Consider the following 19,854-nt stretch of genomic DNA (forward strand, 5'->3'; position numbering starts at 1 on the left):
AGATAAGCAACCCTATTACTTCTATAGAAAACGCCTTTTACCGAATATCCATATCTTGATTAGTTTTTTGAAAAAAAAACCGTTAAGTGAATAAATTGTAACATGTATTAGATACTTATACATTCAACTCAAGAAATAATTTAAAATTTATTATTTATTGTTATAGGTAGATACTTACCTTCGCGATTTCTATGTCTACATCTTCTAAGTCAAAAGTCGATTTACCTATTAAGTGAACTTTTTGCTCCCTTGAAAACTTTAAAGGATAGTATATATATCAGGAGGGTTACAGACTTGCACTGCGATTCTCAACAAATACCACGCTGCACACTAATTTAACATCTGTGATTTAAAAAATCCTACTCTCACCTCCACGTTTGTAACTCCGGAAAGGGAATAAACGACGAGTTCTCTACGTCGTGAAGAAAGGGGGCTGTGCAATAGGCTGACAACCTACTCAAAGTATAAAGTTGTCATTGAACCCGAAATTGAGCTTCGCATCGGATCAGGTTGGGAACCTGGAACATGCGCTCTCTGTTCAGAATTGAGGCTCTTAGATCGCTCATTAACATGTCGAAAAGTATTAGATAGATGCCTTGGCGCTCCAGGAAATGAAATTATCAGATAGTAATAGTGGTGGTCAAAGGGTAGTATAGGTCCCAGGATGAAACGTGGACTGGTACCCACGATGGAGCATAAAACCTGGGAAATGCCTGCTGAACCAACGCCAACAGGTCTACTACCAAACCTTTCCTCCACTTCCACGTAGTGACCGCTGGGAGCTATTTCTTAACGAAAAGCTGCAGACGGAGAACGATGAAGGCGAGTCTCCCGAGCCTAAAAGCGGGACAAATTGGACCAACTGGTCCTCGAGATTAAGGGTTGGGCAGGGCTGCCAACCCTACATGGAAAACAAATTGTTACGAAGTCACAATATGAGCCTCAGACTGGACCGATAACACAACGACGAACCCGGTAACGACAACGGAATAATGATTTGCGTATTTTGTCATGGAACGTGCTGCTAGCCGATACCCTGTCCCAATATAGGGCTGTAACAGCGTTACAGGAGATGCGTTGGGCGGGGACCGGTTTCCTGGAGAAGAGTCGCTACACCATATATTAAAGCGACCATCCAGTAAACCATGTCCTCGGAGTAGGTTTCTTAGTCAGCCAAAAAATGAAACCTGCTGTTATCGGCTTTGAAAACATAAGTGAACGGTTATACACTCTGCGCTTGCGAGGCAAGTTTAGAAATATAAGCCTCATTAACGTTCACGCCCCTACAGAAGACACTGCAAAGTCGGGGAAGGATACCTTCTACGAGGCAGTAGAACGAACCCTCGAAGCCTGTCGCACATATGATTTTAAAATCATACTTGGAGAGTTTAACAGCCAAGTAGGGAAGGAGCCCGTATTCCGACGATACGTTGACTCTCATAGCTTACAATCATACTTGGAGAGTTTAACAGCAAAGTAGGGAAGGAGCCCGTATTCAGGCGATGCGTTGACTCTCATAGTTTACATCAAAATACAAATGATAACGGACTACGCATTATTCAATTAGTAGTGTCACACGAAATGGTTGCTGGAAGTACCTGGTTTGTGCAGAAAGCGGTCCACAAACATACGTGAGCCTCTTCAGACAGGACTACTTTCAACCAAATTGACAACGTATTGATCGGACGCCGCCACCTCTCAGCCTTTATGAATGTTAGAACATATAGGGGGGCCAATTTAGGCTCGGATCACTATCTCGTTGGCATGGTACTCCGAGCTCAAATGACAACAACACCTACAATCTCCTCTAACAATCAGGTGGGACTTAACACTGAAGCCATCCACAATAAAGCCCTCCGCAACACCTATAAGAGGGAAAAGGACGCCGCAATAACCGCAGTCAACAGAGATCCTGGAAATGAAGCATCAACAAATGATCTTCACAATCACCTGAAGATAGTTATCATAAATACGACTGACGACTGGCAAAGCGGCATTATCTGTCTCATACAGAAAAAAGGAGATATTACACAGTGCAGCAATTATAGAGATATGACGTTGCTGAGTACCATCTATAAGATATTATACGCTATCTTGTTAGGCCGGATAGCCCCATATGCTCAGAACACCATTGACCCATACCAAAGAGGCTTCACTCCAGGCAAATCAGAAACAGATCAGATTTTCTCTCTGCGGCAAGCAATGGAAAAACCGTTGGAATATGGACATCAGTTGCGCCATCTTTTCATCGACTTTAAAGCTGCCTATGATAGCATAGCCAAAATAGTTGGACTAGTGGCGTGACACGTTTTGATCACATCCGCAAACGTTATGGGGTTGCACCGAGCGGGGAAAAATTGCGAGACAGGCGTTTTCGATAGTATGGTCACGCAATTCGTGCTAACGAGAATTCACTTGCAAGATTGATCTGAACATCGAAGTCGATGGTAAACGACCAAAAGGCAGGTCGAAACAACGGTGGCTTGATGCGCTAGATGGGGATTTAAAAGACTCGAAATTGCACCCAGATCAGGCATTCGAGCTAAATGGCGAAACCGATCACAACGAGCTGACCCCGCTTGTTAACGAGACAAAGGCTGAAAAAAAAGAAGAAGATTGACATTGTTTCTTCTGCGTTACTTTATGGAAATATTGAATTTTCTTATTCGCGCCTAATATATTTTAGTGATTTTCTTTTAAAGTTGCTTTTTTTGCAGATTTTTATTAAATTTTGTTTGTCAGTTCCTCAATCTTTGTCCGCTATCTTCTAGCAGCATAACTTTTGCAACAGTAAAGTTACTCAATCAAAATTTGTTTCTAGTATTTAAAAACTATGTGTATTTATCGGTTTTTTCTTATTAATAAAAGAAAATCAATAAAATAATAGCATAAAAAATATCCAAGTGATTCCAATATATTTTCCGGTCTTCTTTTACTTAACTCGGTAGAATACAGTCGGAAAAACACGACTTTGTTAATTTAAAACGTTAGGACTGCCTGTTTTCATTTTAATATCCGTATATGATGCATTACTTCCTTCAAACGTGTTTCATCTTTTTAATTTTAGGCTTTTTTTTCTTTTTGGGCACAGTTGAATATTAATCTTTACTTGCGTCCAGTTGCAGCAAGTATTTCACTTTTTTTTTTATTCGAGACTTCTAGGTTTTCCTCAATTTTCATTAAACGTAATAAACATTAATAAAAGAATATGAATACAATAATACATATCTTTTTCAGTTTCCGGCTCGGTGTATTGCAACATCTTCCAATGATTCGTTTGTGTCTTTAGATTAATATTCTCAGTAGCTTTCGAAACGTGAAAGATTTTCTTTTCGGCTTCAATAGATAAAAACAAATAACTTTAGTGGTTTCTAACTCATTTGTTTTATGACCATTTGCCCACTGTAGTATTTATTGTTGTTGGCTTGGTTGTTTTGAATTAATTTCATCGATTGTCATTCGATGCTTCCACTTTCATCCTTGATACTCCTTTCCGCCTAACCTCCCTTGGTCTCGGACGTAGCAGCCCTTCAAGGCCAAACTCACTGGTTCCATTGTGCACGTCAGGATGACGGATGTGGAGATATATAACAAAAAATGAATATGCGAAAAGTTCCTCCTCTCTTCAAACACGGGAGCGATACCCAGGCTCGATAAGGGTTAATACAACTTCAATATTTTCCAGCCGCCCGAAGATCGTACCCCCATGCGTTTCTATCTTGACTCGAATACTCTGTCCGTTCGGTTATCCCTATTGCAGTGAAGACGCTCGTTTCCAACAATTTTTGCTGTCATTCTCCTTCAACACGACGACGTGCAGAAAGAGAAACACTTACAGAACACTTTGGTCGGATTGCGTGTTGTTGTGCCGTAATTGGTATCCTCGCATCGGATTTGTATTCCACAAAAATGATGACGGGGGTCTTGTTTGCAAGTTTTCAGAGTCAAAAACTGCACCCAATCTCAAGGGAAGCACACTCGCCTCTTGACACTCAAAAACACTCTGTTACTGTTACTCTGTGTGACTGGATTTGCCTCTACATTTTTGTGAATTAATCTTGAACCGTTTTATTAGTTAGAATACTTGGTTCCAAAGATGAAGTTGTTGATATTTTATGCTTGGTGATAGTTCTTCCCCAGAAAGGAACGCGAAAATATGGAGCAACTGAATTTATTTATATATGCAAATAACTTACAATGAATATGTTCAGAATTCAAGTTCATCATGCATTTAAAATAGCAATCCGAAAATGTAGGCGTTATTATTTCAAGTATCAAGCTCATCATGTATTTAGAATAGCAATCTAAAATGTAAACCTTTTTGTATCTGTACACTTAAATATAACGACACACATGGTTTGCATTCGAAATTCCTAGCTATTTCCCCTTGTCAAGGAAACCTATTTTGTTTGTAAATTCATCCGTATATTGACATCCATTTCTGGCGTGGAAGCGAATTTCAAATTCAACCACAAGTCAGCAAATTTTTCCGTTCTGTAGATAAGCATTTGTATAAAAGTACGGGTAGCAAAGAATAGTCTCTTTCTTAATACCAAAGTCTGACAAAGTTTTTTTATCGGAGTTAAGGTTGGTGGTGAGTCTGTCTCAACACTTTGGTTTGAGAGCGATTTTGGCACGTTGCCCGTATTGGGGGTTAAGTCAATAACCACAGGATACTCACTTTTAATTCACACAGCTGAAGTATATGCATGTTTTGCCTCATCTTTTTATACTTTATAGTGACAAAAGTAAAACGTATATCGATTATATTCACATAAAACATTCGATCAAATAGGTGATCTCACCTCTTCATGAAACGGAACCGAGCTCTTGTGAATGAAATCGTTTTTATTACTACCTGAATAACCGTTCTTAAAAATAGTTTAATTTCTAGTGGTCGGCTTCCTCCTCCTTTGCACTATTAAACCATCCGGCAGAGACGCAGCACCAGGAACTTTTCTATATATAAGTGTATATACTAACATTTTTGTATGCGACTTTGTTTTAAATTTAAGGAATTTGTGATTCGTCTTGCGCCACAATCTCGTTATCCGCGAAGGCTACAAACGATGGTATAGAACAAGACTTAACCATGGCGTCAATGCCTGTTGGTACGTAGGTTTGGTTGACGCGCTACACCCCAGTAAGGAGTGAATAGCAACCATATATATAACGAAAAAAAGTACAACCCAAAGCTAGCAAGATAAACAGGAATTTCGTTGTCATCACTTTATGGTTTCCTTAATAATACCCGATTATTCTCAACAATTCGCATTTCATTTATGTTGCCCGCCATGCGAATCATCCGACATTAGCCAAATGTGTTGCACTGTGCATTAGTGGATATCTAGTCATTTAATGCATCCACTTTCTACCAATATACTGATTTAAAATTGATGCCATGAAATGTCTGCATATGCATAGAGCACTTATTTGGAATCCTTTTGTTTCTACCATGGAATCTCACGAGTTGACAAACTTTGCTCAAATCAGAGGTTAAAATACTTGCAGATGTATCAGATTCCTTCGTTGCACTGATAAAGGTTAAAATCCCAATGGCCAGATGAACACTATATTTTAGAGTCTCGCTCTTGAAGGTATACAATAAAAAATGATTCCGCCTTCTCACCGAACGTATAAAGTGTATAATTTTGTACAAATAAACGAACGGAATACATTCGAAAAAAAATATAAATGGACGTTTACAAAATAAATATATTGGCCTCATTTTTATCATACAGGGTATCCAGGTTTCAAGTTCACAACTTCAGTTTATTATTTGGCCAATTAATAATTTTGAGAAAAAAAAAACACTACGCGCACAAGGTGTACATTAAACTTCTTGCAGAACAACTTATTTTCTACTCCTTACCACAAAAGCAAGACTTTCTCTCTACACGATCGAGACAGAACCATAAACTTCCTTCTACATCCAAAAAAGTCGTTCTTGCTCAAGAACAAGAAACACTGATCAGTGGTACTTTTCAAAGGATAGAACAGAAAGGTTCGGTCCAGACCAAAACATTTTGGAGTGCATTCTTGACAATCACCACATGGTTGAAATTATCGTAAATCGTAAACCAAGCTGGATTTGTGAAGAACTGGAGCACTTCTCGTGCAATATACGTCTAGCAATTCCTTTGGAGAAACATTGCCCTCCTGATCATAGAGGTGTTTGATTGCATGTTAACGGAACTTATTTGGTATGAATTGGGATACATAGTGTCAATGAAATAGAAATGTACTGCTCTACCGCGATCCAACGAGCAGCATTCCATTTGTAATGGGTAAATCAAAAACTTAGTAATTTCGTCTTTGTTCCCGAAGGAAGTGCTCTCTCACCAGTCTTCTTTATTCTTGTTATAGACATTGTCATAAAAAACAGCATCTATCGTCCAGTGTTCTACACACCGCTTTATGTAGATGATGTTTTCTTAGCGTCTCACGACAAACTACTCTCCTAAAACTTATCCAAAAGTGGAATGATGCCTCATGTAGCACGCTTTGCGAATCTGAATTAAACAGAGTTTTTAGCGACGGACAGAAACAGGCACCCAAAGCGATTTAAGCACTCTGATTATATGTTCCGTGAATGGCGATCTACGCGAAGTTATTATTTCACATATTAGCGGGACATGATCAATCGACTCATCAAAGAAAGTCTCTAATCCAAAACCTACCACAGCATCGGTCGTGTCTTCTACGGATTAGTGGCTATTAAAAACATTGAACTTCGCCTCGCGTTTATGGCGACGAATTAAATGTGTTGGATCGGTGATATTATTACGGCAGAAATGAAAGTTGCCATTGATGTGGAATTGCGCCTATTGGAGGAGATGTCTGCTAACCATAACTCTAACCGCTAACCATAACTGCCTTAAACTTCCACATCAATGGAAATCGACACAAAGGCTTACCGAAACTATCATAGCCTGACCTGTAGTTTTTTTTAGAACCTTTCGACTCTATGACGGTGCAAAATATTACGTACTGCGCCATCTAGAAATCCAACAAAATCCGCAATGAAAAACGAAAATTGTTCAGAATGTTTTCGCTACGATTTTCTTTGTCTAGAGATCGTTAAGTTTGATATTTTTTATTGGATTTTGCCCTGAGTAGATAGCAATTGGACGGCGCGATGATTGAGGGGGTAAAGCGTCAGCCCCCGCATCTCGGTTAACTGTAATGATAGTAAAACTGAAGCACAATCGGACTGTATGGATGCCCTACAAGGAGTGAACCGAAAATACTAAGATAACTCTCATATATGTATATATATTTGAGTAAGTACTTTTTCGAGTAAGAAGGTAGACAAGAGTGTGAATTTTTTAGAGAGTCCTAACGAATATTCGAAAACACAACCCCAACTACAATCAACGAGTATATGTAATCTCAATTGCTTACTTCATTTGAAGCCAAAATCACCTAATACTTTTTGACGGTAAAACATCCGAAAGACAAGCAACATAAACCCACAGTATTTTTCGACGATTCTACGAACTTCTTCAACAGCATCTGCAATAAAAGTCAAGAACTTTTTGAAATTATTAATATTACTCAGGTATATAAAAGTTATACAATGGAACGAACTATAACATTACACATGATAGAACATAAAATACAAAATAAATTTCTAAATTAAAGCATCAGATATATAAGTACAAAGCACAGGAATGTGAAAACAATCCGCATTTTAAACAATAGTTCGGTTTTTACAAAAAATCCTTTTATATTACAAATGTCTTAAATTAATAATACTCAAGAGCTGCACATAAGGCACTCTTCCTTATTTGCCAATGAACACGTCATTTGTGCCATGCGTTTAACAATTTCATCATCCTGTCCCCCAGTCCTCGTATTTCCATTTATCATTTTTGTTGGTTTCTCGTTATCCACTCCGTTGGTGTAAACCGGACCCTGTGATTCCGTGGCCAGTTTGCTTTTATCTACTGTGAATTGGATAGCATTCGCTGCAGGTTTTGTACGCAAATAGTACATTCCGGTTTTCAAACCCATTTTCCATCCAAAGAAATGTATGGACGTTAACTTCCCATAATTAGGTTCAGCCACATGGATATTGAATGACTGGCTTTGATCAATAAAAGCTCCACGGTCTGCCGCCATTTGAATTGTGGTTCGCACTGAAATTTCCCAAACAGTTTTGTATAAATCACGTATATCTTTCGGAATGCGCTCAATTTTTTGAATGGAACCGCGGTTTGCAATTATTAGATTCTTCATATCCTCATTCCATAAATTCAAATTTATTAGGTCCTTTAGGAGGTGATGATTAACAACTTGAAACTCTCCTGACAACACACGTCTCATGTAGATATTAGAAGTGTATGGTTCGAAAGATTCATTATTTCCGAGAATTTGGGCAGTAGCTGCTGTTGGCATAGGTGCTAACAGTAAAGAATTTCTCACCCCGTGTTTACTGATCTTCTCTTTCAGCGCTGCCCAATCCCATAATTCTGTGGGTTTCTTTTTCCACATATCATATTGCAGAATCCCTCTACTCACAGGAGATCCTTCGTACGTTTCATAAGGACCCAGTTTCTCAGCTATTTCACAACTTGCTTCCAAAGCCCCGTAATAAATAGTTTCGAAGATTTGTTGATTCAACAGCTTTGCTTCTGAAGATTCGTAAGGATATCGCATGAGAATGAATGCATCTGCCATACCCTGGACACCTATGCCTATTGGTCGATGTCGAAGATTTGATCTTCTCGTTTCGGAAAGGGGGTAATAGTTAATGTCAATGATACGATTCAAATTCTTCGTTACTACTTTTGTAACTTCTTTGAGCTTTTCAAAATCGTAGGTCTTATTTTTCACATCGACGAACTTATTCAGTGCGAGAGAAGCTAAATTGCAGACGGCTACCTCGTCTGGCGCCGAATACTCCACGATTTCCGTGCATAAATTGCTGCATCGAATAGTTCCAAGGTTTTGCTGATTACTTTTTCGATTGCAAGCATCCTTGTAGAGCATATATGGTGTGCCTGTTTCTACTTGAGCCTCAACTATTGCAAACCAGAGGGACTGTGCTCTCACCTTGCGTTTAAACAATCTTTCCTTTTCGTACTTTGTGTACAATTCTTCAAATTCTTCCCCCCAAACGTCATGCAGACCAGGACATTCATGTGGGCACATTAGGGACCATTCCTCATCATTTTCAACACGCTTCATGAACAAGTCCGGAATCCATAGTCCATAGAACAAATCTCGTGCTCGGGACTCTTCTATTCCTGTATTTTTCTTAAGATCCAAAAATTCAAAAATGTCAGCATGCCAGGGTTCTAGATAGATAGCAAAAGCACCAGGCCGCTTATTCACCCCCTGTCCAACGTATCGCGCTAAATTGTTGAAAACACGCAGCATAGGCACCAATCCGTTCGAAGTTCCGTCAGTACCAGCTATGGAAGTTCCTCTCGCTCGAACGCAATGCACATTTAAACCAACGCCACCTGCTGACTTTGATATTCTCGCACACTGGTCAACAGTTTTGAAAATGCCTTCAATCGAGTCTTCGACTATTGTTAGTAGGAAGCACGATGACAGTTGCGGGCGTGTGGTAGCAGCCGAAAACAGAGTTGGCGAGGCATGTGTGAAGTATCCTTGCGACAAGTAGTGGTAAGTGTCAATGGCCGCATCTATATCTTCACCATGTATTCCTATGGCTACCCGCATGTACAAATGCTGTGGCCTCTCCAACACACGCCCGTTGATTTTTAGTAGATAAGAACGTTCAAGAGTTTTGTAACCAAAGTAAGTGAAATGGAAGTCGCGGTCGTGTTTCAATTCTCCGTTTAAACGTTCTGCATTTTCCATTGCTATTTTATAGTGATAATCAGAAATAATGTTCGCCTGTTTTTTCGTTCTTTCGTTTACAGTGGTATAGAGGTCGTGAATAGTATCTGCAAGAAAAAGTACACATTTATACACGTTGGCTTACGTAATTTTACAGAAACTCTAGCTAATTCCTTAAGCCGAGGATTTTATGTACATTCGACTACATATACACACCAAAATAAAAACCGTTTGGGATTTTAAATGCAATTACTTTCAAGGAGTGTTAAATGAATAAGTATGTTTAGTACATAGGTTAATTTAACGTGCAGAAGGTATGTAATACAATCGAACCCTGATAATTTGAACTTGGATAATTCCAACTCTTCTCTTGGTCCCTTGAATTTCCTATAGTAATGATGTTAAAAAATTCTTTATAATTCGAAGCCTTTTTGGATAATTCGGAGTATTTTAGAAAATATTTCAATTTTTAGCTAGATTTGTTTGGATTTCGTACAAAAATACACGAGTGTATCCGATGAAAAAAATTTTTAAATCCCCTCGTTGCATGTATGGGGAGCCCCCTTTAACCTCCACCTAAATTTATGTCACTCACTGTATGCGTGAGATTTCATAGTCCCCATCTGTCCACCAAATTGCATTCAGATCGGTTTAGCCGTTTTTAAGGAAAGTGCGTGTGACTGACAGACAAAAAAATATAGAAAATTAAATATTTTTGACGTTTCGTATATAGGCATGGGTGTGTAGAATAAGGGAATCAAATTCCAACTACAAATAAGTAGTTCTTGTGAGCGCTTCCCCGAAACTTTGCAAACCTGGTTTCGAGTAAAGTGCAATGAACGTTTTGGTAGATTTGTCGTACCAAAACTTACTAATGAGATATTCCAGAAAAAATTTCTCCTACACTGTTTCGATTTCATATTCATAATGGTATGTACATTTAAATAATACCTAGGCCTTAGTCAGCACACTATCGCAATATAGGATCGAAGATAGTATATAGATGGGACGATTGAAGTAGCTTCTGCCGTCTAATTTTCATTTCTATATCTATTGCGGCGTGCTCTATTCTTTGTGCTATAACTTTAGAAATATTTTGATTTTCAATCTGAGCACATTTTCAAATTGTTAAAATCGTCACACTGTACCAGTACCTTAAGACAGCCAAATGTCTGCATATGTGGCACGCACGATTTGTTCAATACTTATGATTATATCTATTAACCCGAAATTTGAAGCGACTGTCGCAACTATGAATCTCACTCAAGCAGTGAATCATCATTTTATTTTGGCTCAAGGGGGGAAACCACATTAGAAGCTTTTTTAACGTACGTTTTTGAGATTTCTTTTTATTGGGAAGAATTATTCGGAATTCAATTTTTATCTGAAATCAAAAAGCTTTCAATTTTAAATCACTAACTTTTTTTCTGAGAATATGAACCTCAAGGCAGTTGAAAATAATCACAATAAAAATTTTCCAGGTGTTCAACAAAATATTTCGATTTTCACAATTTTTTTTCGCTAATTACGTAAAAAAGATACTCTTAAAAATATGATTTCATCCCAAATGTTGGTTCATATTTTTGGTAATTTTGTAAAAAATCATACCTCCAATTTGAACTAGAATTCGCGCAAAAGTGAAAAATAATCGCTCGTTTCTCCCCTTATAAAATCTAAATGAGCGCGAATTTCGCTTTGAACTTTTTGCAGCGTATTCTAGGATAGCTAAGTTAACGATCTATGCAATAAACGAATCCGGAAACCGGAAGCTAGGCGCTTCAGGTATAAAAGGTTTTGTGTTCCCCGGTGAGAAACGACAAGTGTATGACAGTGCCGTGTATACATAGTTAAAAATCCAATTGCCCTCTATTTTTCAAAAAGCCATTTACACAAATAATTTGATCTGGAAAGCACTGTATTGATAACAGTGAACCTCATACGCTTCACGTTGGGGTTTCAATATTGTTAGCAAATGAAAGAGCTACGCACATTTCTCCATTCGTATATGGCTAAAATCCCAAAATATTCCTACATATTTTTTTCAAACTATAAGATATACGTACATATTACAGACGTAGATATTATGTTCACCCTAAATAAACAAACACTGAATATTACCGAAAACTATACTATACTTATGCGTCCGGATGACTCAAGCGGAAGGTCGTGGTTCAAATCTTACTGGTGGCAGAGGGATTTGTTATCGTGATTGGATCTCGGATACAAGTCGACTCAGCTATGAATGAGTATCTGAGTCAAAATCAGGGTAATAATCTCAGGCGAGCGCAATGCTGACTACATTGCCACCTATAGAGTATTATAATCCTAATTCGTGACGGTCTTGAATGAAGTGCTCTAACACACTTCAAGGCCTTGATCCAATATAGAATGTTGCGCCAACGATTATTATACTTATGCATACACGTATATAAATTGATCATACACATATTTCCGATTTATTTCGTGCCCAAAGGCATACATATAAAATAAATGCATACATATATCTGTCTCGAGTAATTGATATTAATATATAAATGATTTAAAAACTTAAACGAAATTTTTCCCTGCGACCCCCATTCATATAAGCTCATTTTGTTGTGGTATTTACGAATCGAGGGGGTTTCATGCTAAATTTCTAATATATGGTAATATAATATTATTAACTTTATTTGTACAGAAATCGGAACGATCTCGTTTAGATACACCACTGTGATTTTTTTTCAGATTTTTCCGTTGAATAAGTTCTGAGAACGAAACCTGTCGCACTTTTGAGGGTCATAATTTGAGCATTCACTCGCCTACATTTCACCCGATATCAAATATGGAGTTCAATGAAAGTTTATGCTGGTGCAAAATTCGGTACTCCTAGGATGAACTTAATGTACTATTAGTAAGTAGTAGTAGAGTTAATATAAGCGCACCATCCTAATATTTTTCGGATTTTGGTAGTAGTACTAATCGAGACCTTTCATTTGGCGGTTCCCCCCTTCAAACTCCACGTAAATTTATGCCACTCACTGTATAGTTCCCATATGTCCACCAAATTTTTTTTGAATCGGTTTAGCTGCTTTGGAGACAGACAGCGAATCGAGGTTTTGTTTTACACAAAGCCTTTCAAAAGCCGATTCTGACAACCTCCTAATGTAGTTTCCCCCCTTAAGAGGGGTCCTATAAAAAGGGTATGTACATTTTTTTTTCATCAAAGCCTTAGTTTTTTAGGTAAAGCGAGGAGTTAGAAAAAAGCACAATTGAATCAAGGACATTCTCAGCAACTATCCATCCAAAAAAATGGGTGAAAAAATCTCGTTGGTGCTCTATATCTAGGGCTCGAAATTCGCATAGCAATAACTTAGTATTTTACTTTGTAAATTTATTGGAAATCTCCTCAAGGTTATCTTTAGCTTTAGTGGAAATCCGGCCTTTATTAACGAAATTATGTTAGTTCACAGTTGGCTCTTTCGCATGAATTTACTCTACCTGACCATAATGATGATGGAGGTAGAGCCGATAATTCTATTGCGGGTTATGCCATGCACTGTAATCCACTTTTCGAGGATGGCCGACTATCGTCGGAGTGTAAACTTCTCAAACTCCCGCATAGGGACTCATAGCAAACATTTTTTTATCACATCATGTATAAAATGTTCTCCATATTTAACGCATATATACTGCATGCTATTTAGAAATAGCACCTCTTCGTAAACCCAAATCGTCTTAGATAAGAAATACGTAAAGCCTTTCATACTTGGAAGCATCGAACCACTGGTTTCCTGTTTGTTTACAACAGTAGTGATTGTACTTTTGGAGCGATGGTTGTTCCATCACCTAAGCAAAATAGTTCATACCGTTTCTCATTCACCTCCTCATCCCCCACCCCATCTTCCATTATTCTTCTGGAACATATTCCGCTTTTGGAATTCTATACACGACAACCATTGGAGATTTTCCGAATTCTACTTCAAAATCCCGTTAAACATAAAATTATTAGCTGAAAACCTTCATGAACAATTTAATTAGCTGTTCAGATTTACGTTGAATTAAATGTTTTTAAATTAAGACTTTGTTTAGCAACAGAAATCTCTTTGGGGGAGCTGACACGTCTTTCCAAAATCAAACAGCGATAGCGTGATTGACGCACTACATCGTAGGTAGTATTTCAAAGCAAACATGTGGATCCTTCTACGTATTACGTACAAATAACATTTTTACTCACTAATATTAAAATATGTATATATTATCATGAAATTTGTAAATGGCAAATTCCATTTGCCATTTATGTATATGTTACAATTTAATGGAGATTAAGAGGCGGAAGTTTACAGTAAATTGGGGAACCCCAGAAAAACGAAAATAATGAAGCTCTCAGCATATCGAAGGTTTGTATATAGAGGGGACAAAGAAATGGAAACCGATGACTGATATGAAATCAAATGCTTATAAAAGAATACTACTATCCGCTTTTATCTATTTTTTTTTACGTTTACGTAGAATTCTTAATTGAAGATCGAACGATTTCATTTTCTTTTATAAAAAAAATGTTCAACTGTCTTTTAATCCAAGGGGGGAAAAATAGAAACAATTTTTATAGTTAATGTTGTGAAGTGATATAAAAATGCGCACTGCAGAAGAAAATGAAACAGAAGCATTTTAAAAACGTTGGGGGTTTTGGGGTCTCTCTTCAGTCGTATTGAGAATTCATGCAGAATAAGAAAATAGTGGCACCAAAGAAAGGGTAAAAGAAAGTGGGCATCCACTATAATTAGAAGAAAGGCCTGTGTCCCCCAGTACGAATTATCTAGAAAGATCTGCCCAAAACCATACCGCAATTTTTTGCAAATGTAACTTATATATAATATCGTTTTCGTTATGTAATATTAAAGTCAAATCTATGAGCGATACCATGACCGTCCGGTTGTGGATAAAATCCGGCTCAATAGGTTACGGTGGGTGGGTCACTTAATCCGTATCGATGAGGATCATCCCACCCGGAAAGTCTGTAAGGGCAATATCTATTGTAGAAAAAGGAGACGAGGCAGACCCTGCCTAAGATGGAGCGATGACGTAGGCCAGGATGCCAGACAGCTTTTAGGGATATCGAATTGGTGGACCTCGGCGCAAAACCGGGATGTCTGGAGTTCCTTATTAAGGCATGCCTAGACCGGATACTGGTTGTTGCGCCGTTGATGATGATGAATATTAGAGTCACATAATGAAGCAGTGTAAAGCATTTAAAAATTTCTCATTTTCGGTTTTCATTTGTTTGCTAAAAAAAAACGGCATGTGCTCTTTTTGCTGGCATTTTAATTAGCACACCCTGTTTTTTGTTTTTATGGAAAGTTAAAAAAACATAATTTTGAATGAAGTATCGTAGAAAAGAATCAAAATGGGACGGAAATAGAGTTCTATGAAGGAACAAAGGCGTATGATATGAAATATCAATACTTGAGAAAAAACGTGACGATTTAGCCTACCGGAATTTGCTGTCAAAGCACTGTCTCCCATACCTGGAAAGCTTCCCGTTGTCAATTTATTGTAAGGCAACTTTCCAGCAAGACAACACGCCAAGTCGTAAGTCGTGATTTTTACTGCAAAGGTTCAAGGACGAGGCCATATCAACCATGGACTAGCCTGCACAAAACCCAAATTTAAATCCAATAGAAAATTTATGGACAATAAGTGGCGAATTATGGCACTGAAATCAAACACTGTACAACAATTGCAGGTCGTCATTGAGTAGGAGTGGGAGCAAATCCCGAAGGATGTATACACAAAACTTTTGGTCTCTATGCACGGATTGCCTGTAATTTCACATAACGAATATCCAACCAAATATTAAGTATGTATATAACTTACATTTTCATATTTTCAGAATTTTTTTTTTTTCCTTTCAGGTGCGTTGACGGCTTGATACAGCTTTTTTAACTTTATTTTCCTAAAAATTATTTTCAAGTGTATATTCCCAAAATTAAAAACATTATTTGCCAAAATAAAATTTGATTATTATTAAACAAATGTGAAAAGTTTCAACAAAATTGATTGATATTTGCTATACGTATTTATTGTTCTAAATGTCTTTAGGCGCACGTATCAGGGTGTGTGCTAATTAGCGTACTACCGCTTATATCTTAATAGAAAAAATATTCTAGAGTTTATTGTTTATGTGGCTTTAACAAATTTGTTTCCATTCTCTTTTTATAATCATTTAATTTCACGTTGAATCCAGAGGCTCGCAAATTGGGAAAAAGAAGTTCACACGACATACAACTTCGCTACCTCTTGCACAGGAGAATCACAGTGGAAAAACCACATAAACGCAATGGTCTAGTGCATGAACTGCCAGGAATTTAGCCACATCGAGTCATACTGTACACTTTCTAGTGTGTGTGTACTCTGCGGGGAGTTCCATAAAACAATTCTATAAAAATAAGACAGACGCTACAGACAGAAAATGCAGTAATTCTGGACAAAACCATTCTGCCAATTATAGAGGACACGAAGTGTATAAAGTCCTGAAGCAAAACACGCTGCCTGTCCAAAGATGGGAGCAACATCAAATGAAGTTTGCGGCTAAAACACAAACTCTGAGTGGGTCCGTTAACTTTCCAGCCAACTTTCACCCTAGAGAAAAATCCCGAACCGGGTCAGGGATTTTGATTGACGGCAACACTATCCACTGGAAGTAACCAATAGGGATTTCATTTAAGCAACCTCGATATGCCTGCGGATGTCGGCAGGAGAACTTGACATATCATCGGTTTATTGACCACCGCGACATGAAATAACTCGGCAGCAATTTATTCTGTTCTTTAAGACATTAGGAAACGAATTCCTTGCCTCTGGAGACTTCAACGCAAAGCGTACCGATTTGCGTTCAAGGTTAGTCCCTCCTAAAGGTAAAGAACTGTGAGGCAGTCTTAGGCAACAAACTTGATCACAAACCAACAGGTCATCCTACTTACTGGCCGACTGATATCAATAAAACGCCTGACCTAATCAACTTTGGGGTATCTAAAGGAATCTCACGCCAAAGAAGTCTATTCGTCGACAATTTTAAAGCTTTTGCGGGATAAAAGAAGAACACGAAGGGAATGACAACTACATAGCTCTCCCCAAGCAAGAAGCAGACTCAATGAAAACACAAAACAACTTACATCGGCGCTCATGGAGGCTCAGGAGTCTGATATTGATTGATTTTTGGACGGGCTGTTTGTTTTCTGAACGCAGTGGCTGTTCATTGTAAACAACTGCTAAAAAGATTAATAGGCCAACGATTAGGGAGTCCCCGCTAAGAACTACCGCAAGAAATTGGGCTAAAAGTAATGAGGACAAAACCAAAGCATTCGCAGCCCATTTGGAAGTATAATAGTATTTCAACCAATCTATTTACAAATGCTATTTGAGCTTCGCAGTTGTCCAGTTAACACCACGCTAAGTCACCTGCAAACTTCCCCGAAAGATGTTGAACGCATTGTTAAAGAAAAAGTCAACCCTAGAAGGGCTCCTGAAACAGCTGCCAGTAGACGCCCTTAAATTACTGTGCACATATGCAATGTAATCTTGAGAGTCGCAATCTTAAATTCACACGCAGACCCAAAACTAGCTTCTTTGCACCTGAAATGGCATCTAAGGAAAGTTGCAAACTGGTTTCAAATGTGGAGGATGAAAGTTAACGAATCGAAGTAGTTGCAAGTAACTTTCACCTTGCGAAAAGGAAATTGTCCTCAAGTGAAGATCAATAACATCGCTATACCCCCAATCGGATGGCGTCAAATACCTGGGAATATACCTCGATAGAAGACTCACCTGGAAACCACACATAGAGGCAAAAAGTCAACAACTTAGGCAAAGTTCAAAATTTTTTTGTGGATGCTTCACAAAAAATCACCACTTTCTCTGAACTGTAAGTTGTTGACTTATGGGATTCAATTATGGGGTTCTGCCATACCGTCCAACATTTATCTGTTTCAACGGCCTCAGTCTAAAATTCGTAGATGTAAATCTAGTGATTGATCTCCAAAAAGACTTAGAGATCAGCACAATAGTAGAACAAATTGAGTGTTCCGGTATTGAACACTTAGCCAGACTGAAGAGTCACCCCAACACAATGGCTAAGAAAACCTTGTCACATCGGAAATTCAAGCGGCTGAAAACAGTTACCCCTGGACCTCGGAAAGGCATCTGCACTATCATCAGTTTGAATGTTTTGCACTCTGCAAAAATTTGCGCTTTAATGATAATAATTATATTTTTTATTTCCACTGTATATCAACTATTTAGTTTCGTATTACCCAATTTCCTGATGGTAAATATTTCGTCAGTATTCCTAGAATAATAGATGCCGGAAATGATCTTATATCTATACACTATGGCATCTGTATATGCCAGTATGTGTAAACACAATGTATTCATGTAAGTCGGATTAGAACCGGCTATTGCAATGTAGATATGTGCACGTGATTTCATGTGTATTTGAAGCACAAATATGCAACATGGGAATTCCCGAAACAAATGCACCCTAAGAGAATTCACGTAGTACCCAAAATATTATACATAAGGTAAAATACCTGAAAAAGACTCCTTAGTGTCACGGTGCAGGGTGGAAATAGCGAAACGCCCTGCTAAAATCCCATAATCCGAGTGAGTTGTAGCCATGGTAGCCGCTGTCTCAGCCACCAAGTTATCCATGTCCCTTGTCGTAACGCCATCGTATAAGCCGCTGATGACTTTCGAAGCTACCAAACCCTTTGAAATGGATGCCATTTTAACCATCTTCAAACATTTTATGTTATTAAAACCAACTTACAGCATCGATAAAATCTTGATTCAAACCAAAGGAAAGTTGCTTCACTTTATCCTCGATTTTCTTTGCATCAACCACTTCTTTGTTGCCATCTAAAAGTCGTGTCCACAAACAAAAATTCGTCAAATCAACAATTACTTTTAGTCAATATTAAATTACCGCTTTTTATCACGAAGCAACTGCTGGCACTCATTGTTATTCTTTCTTCAGAAAACTCAATGAAAATACACTCCCACAAGACCGAACAGTCGACGCTCTCGAACTGAATGTTTGGCGCGAAAACTTCCAATGCTCTCCATTCTGATTGTCAGCTTTCCAGTGCAACCATTTTCACCACACCAAAAACGTTACAAGTTTATCGAAAAGTGACATTTTAATGTGAACTTGTACTTAACGTATTTGGATCGGTTCGCTCTACACTCGTAAGGTTAAGTGGGCACATGAGCCTTAGAACTTCATTTAAGAAGTTTCATACATAAATCTTGCGAATGCATTGATGGTTTGCTGTTCTATGTGCAATAGCGTTTCACTCGGTAAAATATCTCTCAGATTAAATTGCTTTATTTGTAGAAAGCGTTCTTGCTAATTAACTATTGGAACTAATGCAGGTTTGGGAAAAAAATAATTATAACTTTTCGATGTGAAAACTTATTTTGACAACTTGTAGCTGATATAATACTATATTTATTTTAACAGTTCATACGTATTTAAGAGCTGTTACTCCTCTAGGTATACTTTGCAAGTTTTCAAAAACCATCTTTTTCACTTCATTGTCTTCTATACGCCTTTGGGCATCGAAATTAACATGTCTTTTTGCTAACAAAGTATAATTTCCTCTTCCTTTACAATGACCCCGACATTTTCTATTGATTTCATACCCGGACTGTTTAGCTGAGTGAAATTATGCGGCGTTTCCAACGATTAATTATTTGAAATAATAAAAACTTGTTGTTTTTTTTGAAGGGAACAAGTGGTTCCCGAAATATCGGTATTTGCAAGAATAAACATTCACACCAACGAAAAAGAAATAACAAGTTTTTATTATTTCAAAAACCCGGACTGTTATTAGATCATCCTACTGTTTAATGTTATTTTATCGGAGAAAGTACGCAATTCCGATCCTGTATCAATATTTTATGGCAACCGCTAAGTGGATCCATCAGTGGAAGAATCGCTCTTCCCATAGTTGTAATATGTGGAATATTGAATCATATTGAATGACCATTGCGACATAAAAAAAA

General features: G+C 37.9%; 1 protein-coding gene and 2 long non-coding RNA genes across 3 annotated transcripts; 2 read left to right on the forward strand and 1 right to left on the reverse strand.

Annotated features, from left to right (window-relative positions):
* Window positions 1-7,372: 7,372 nt before the first annotated feature.
* On the reverse strand, window positions 7,373-18,890 carry LOC119646829 (ribonucleoside-diphosphate reductase large subunit-like). Its single transcript, XM_038047448.1, has 4 exons — window positions 18,773-18,890; window positions 18,617-18,705; window positions 18,378-18,555; window positions 7,373-9,920 (listed from the first exon to the last, which is right to left on the reverse strand). Exons 1-4 carry the CDS (start codon window positions 18,804-18,806, stop codon window positions 7,759-7,761), a joined length of 2,463 nt encoding a protein of 820 aa, XP_037903376.1. The 5' UTR covers window positions 18,807-18,890; the 3' UTR covers window positions 7,373-7,758.
* LOC119646832 lies at window positions 9,659-12,689 on the forward strand. Its single transcript, XR_005248780.1, has 3 exons — window positions 9,659-9,771; window positions 9,897-10,127; window positions 12,538-12,689. It is a non-coding gene; the product is annotated as an uncharacterized LOC119646832 (long non-coding RNA).
* Window positions 15,368-15,816, forward strand: LOC119646831. The gene is made up of 2 exons (XR_005248779.1): window positions 15,368-15,649; window positions 15,705-15,816. It is a non-coding gene; the product is annotated as an uncharacterized LOC119646831 (long non-coding RNA).
* Window positions 18,891-19,854: the final 964 nt, after the last annotated feature.

The sequence above is a fragment of the Hermetia illucens genome, chromosome 1, assembly GCF_905115235.1.
Source record: "Hermetia illucens chromosome 1, iHerIll2.2.curated.20191125, whole genome shotgun sequence".
Taxonomy (NCBI): Eukaryota; Metazoa; Arthropoda; class Insecta; order Diptera; family Stratiomyidae; genus Hermetia; species Hermetia illucens.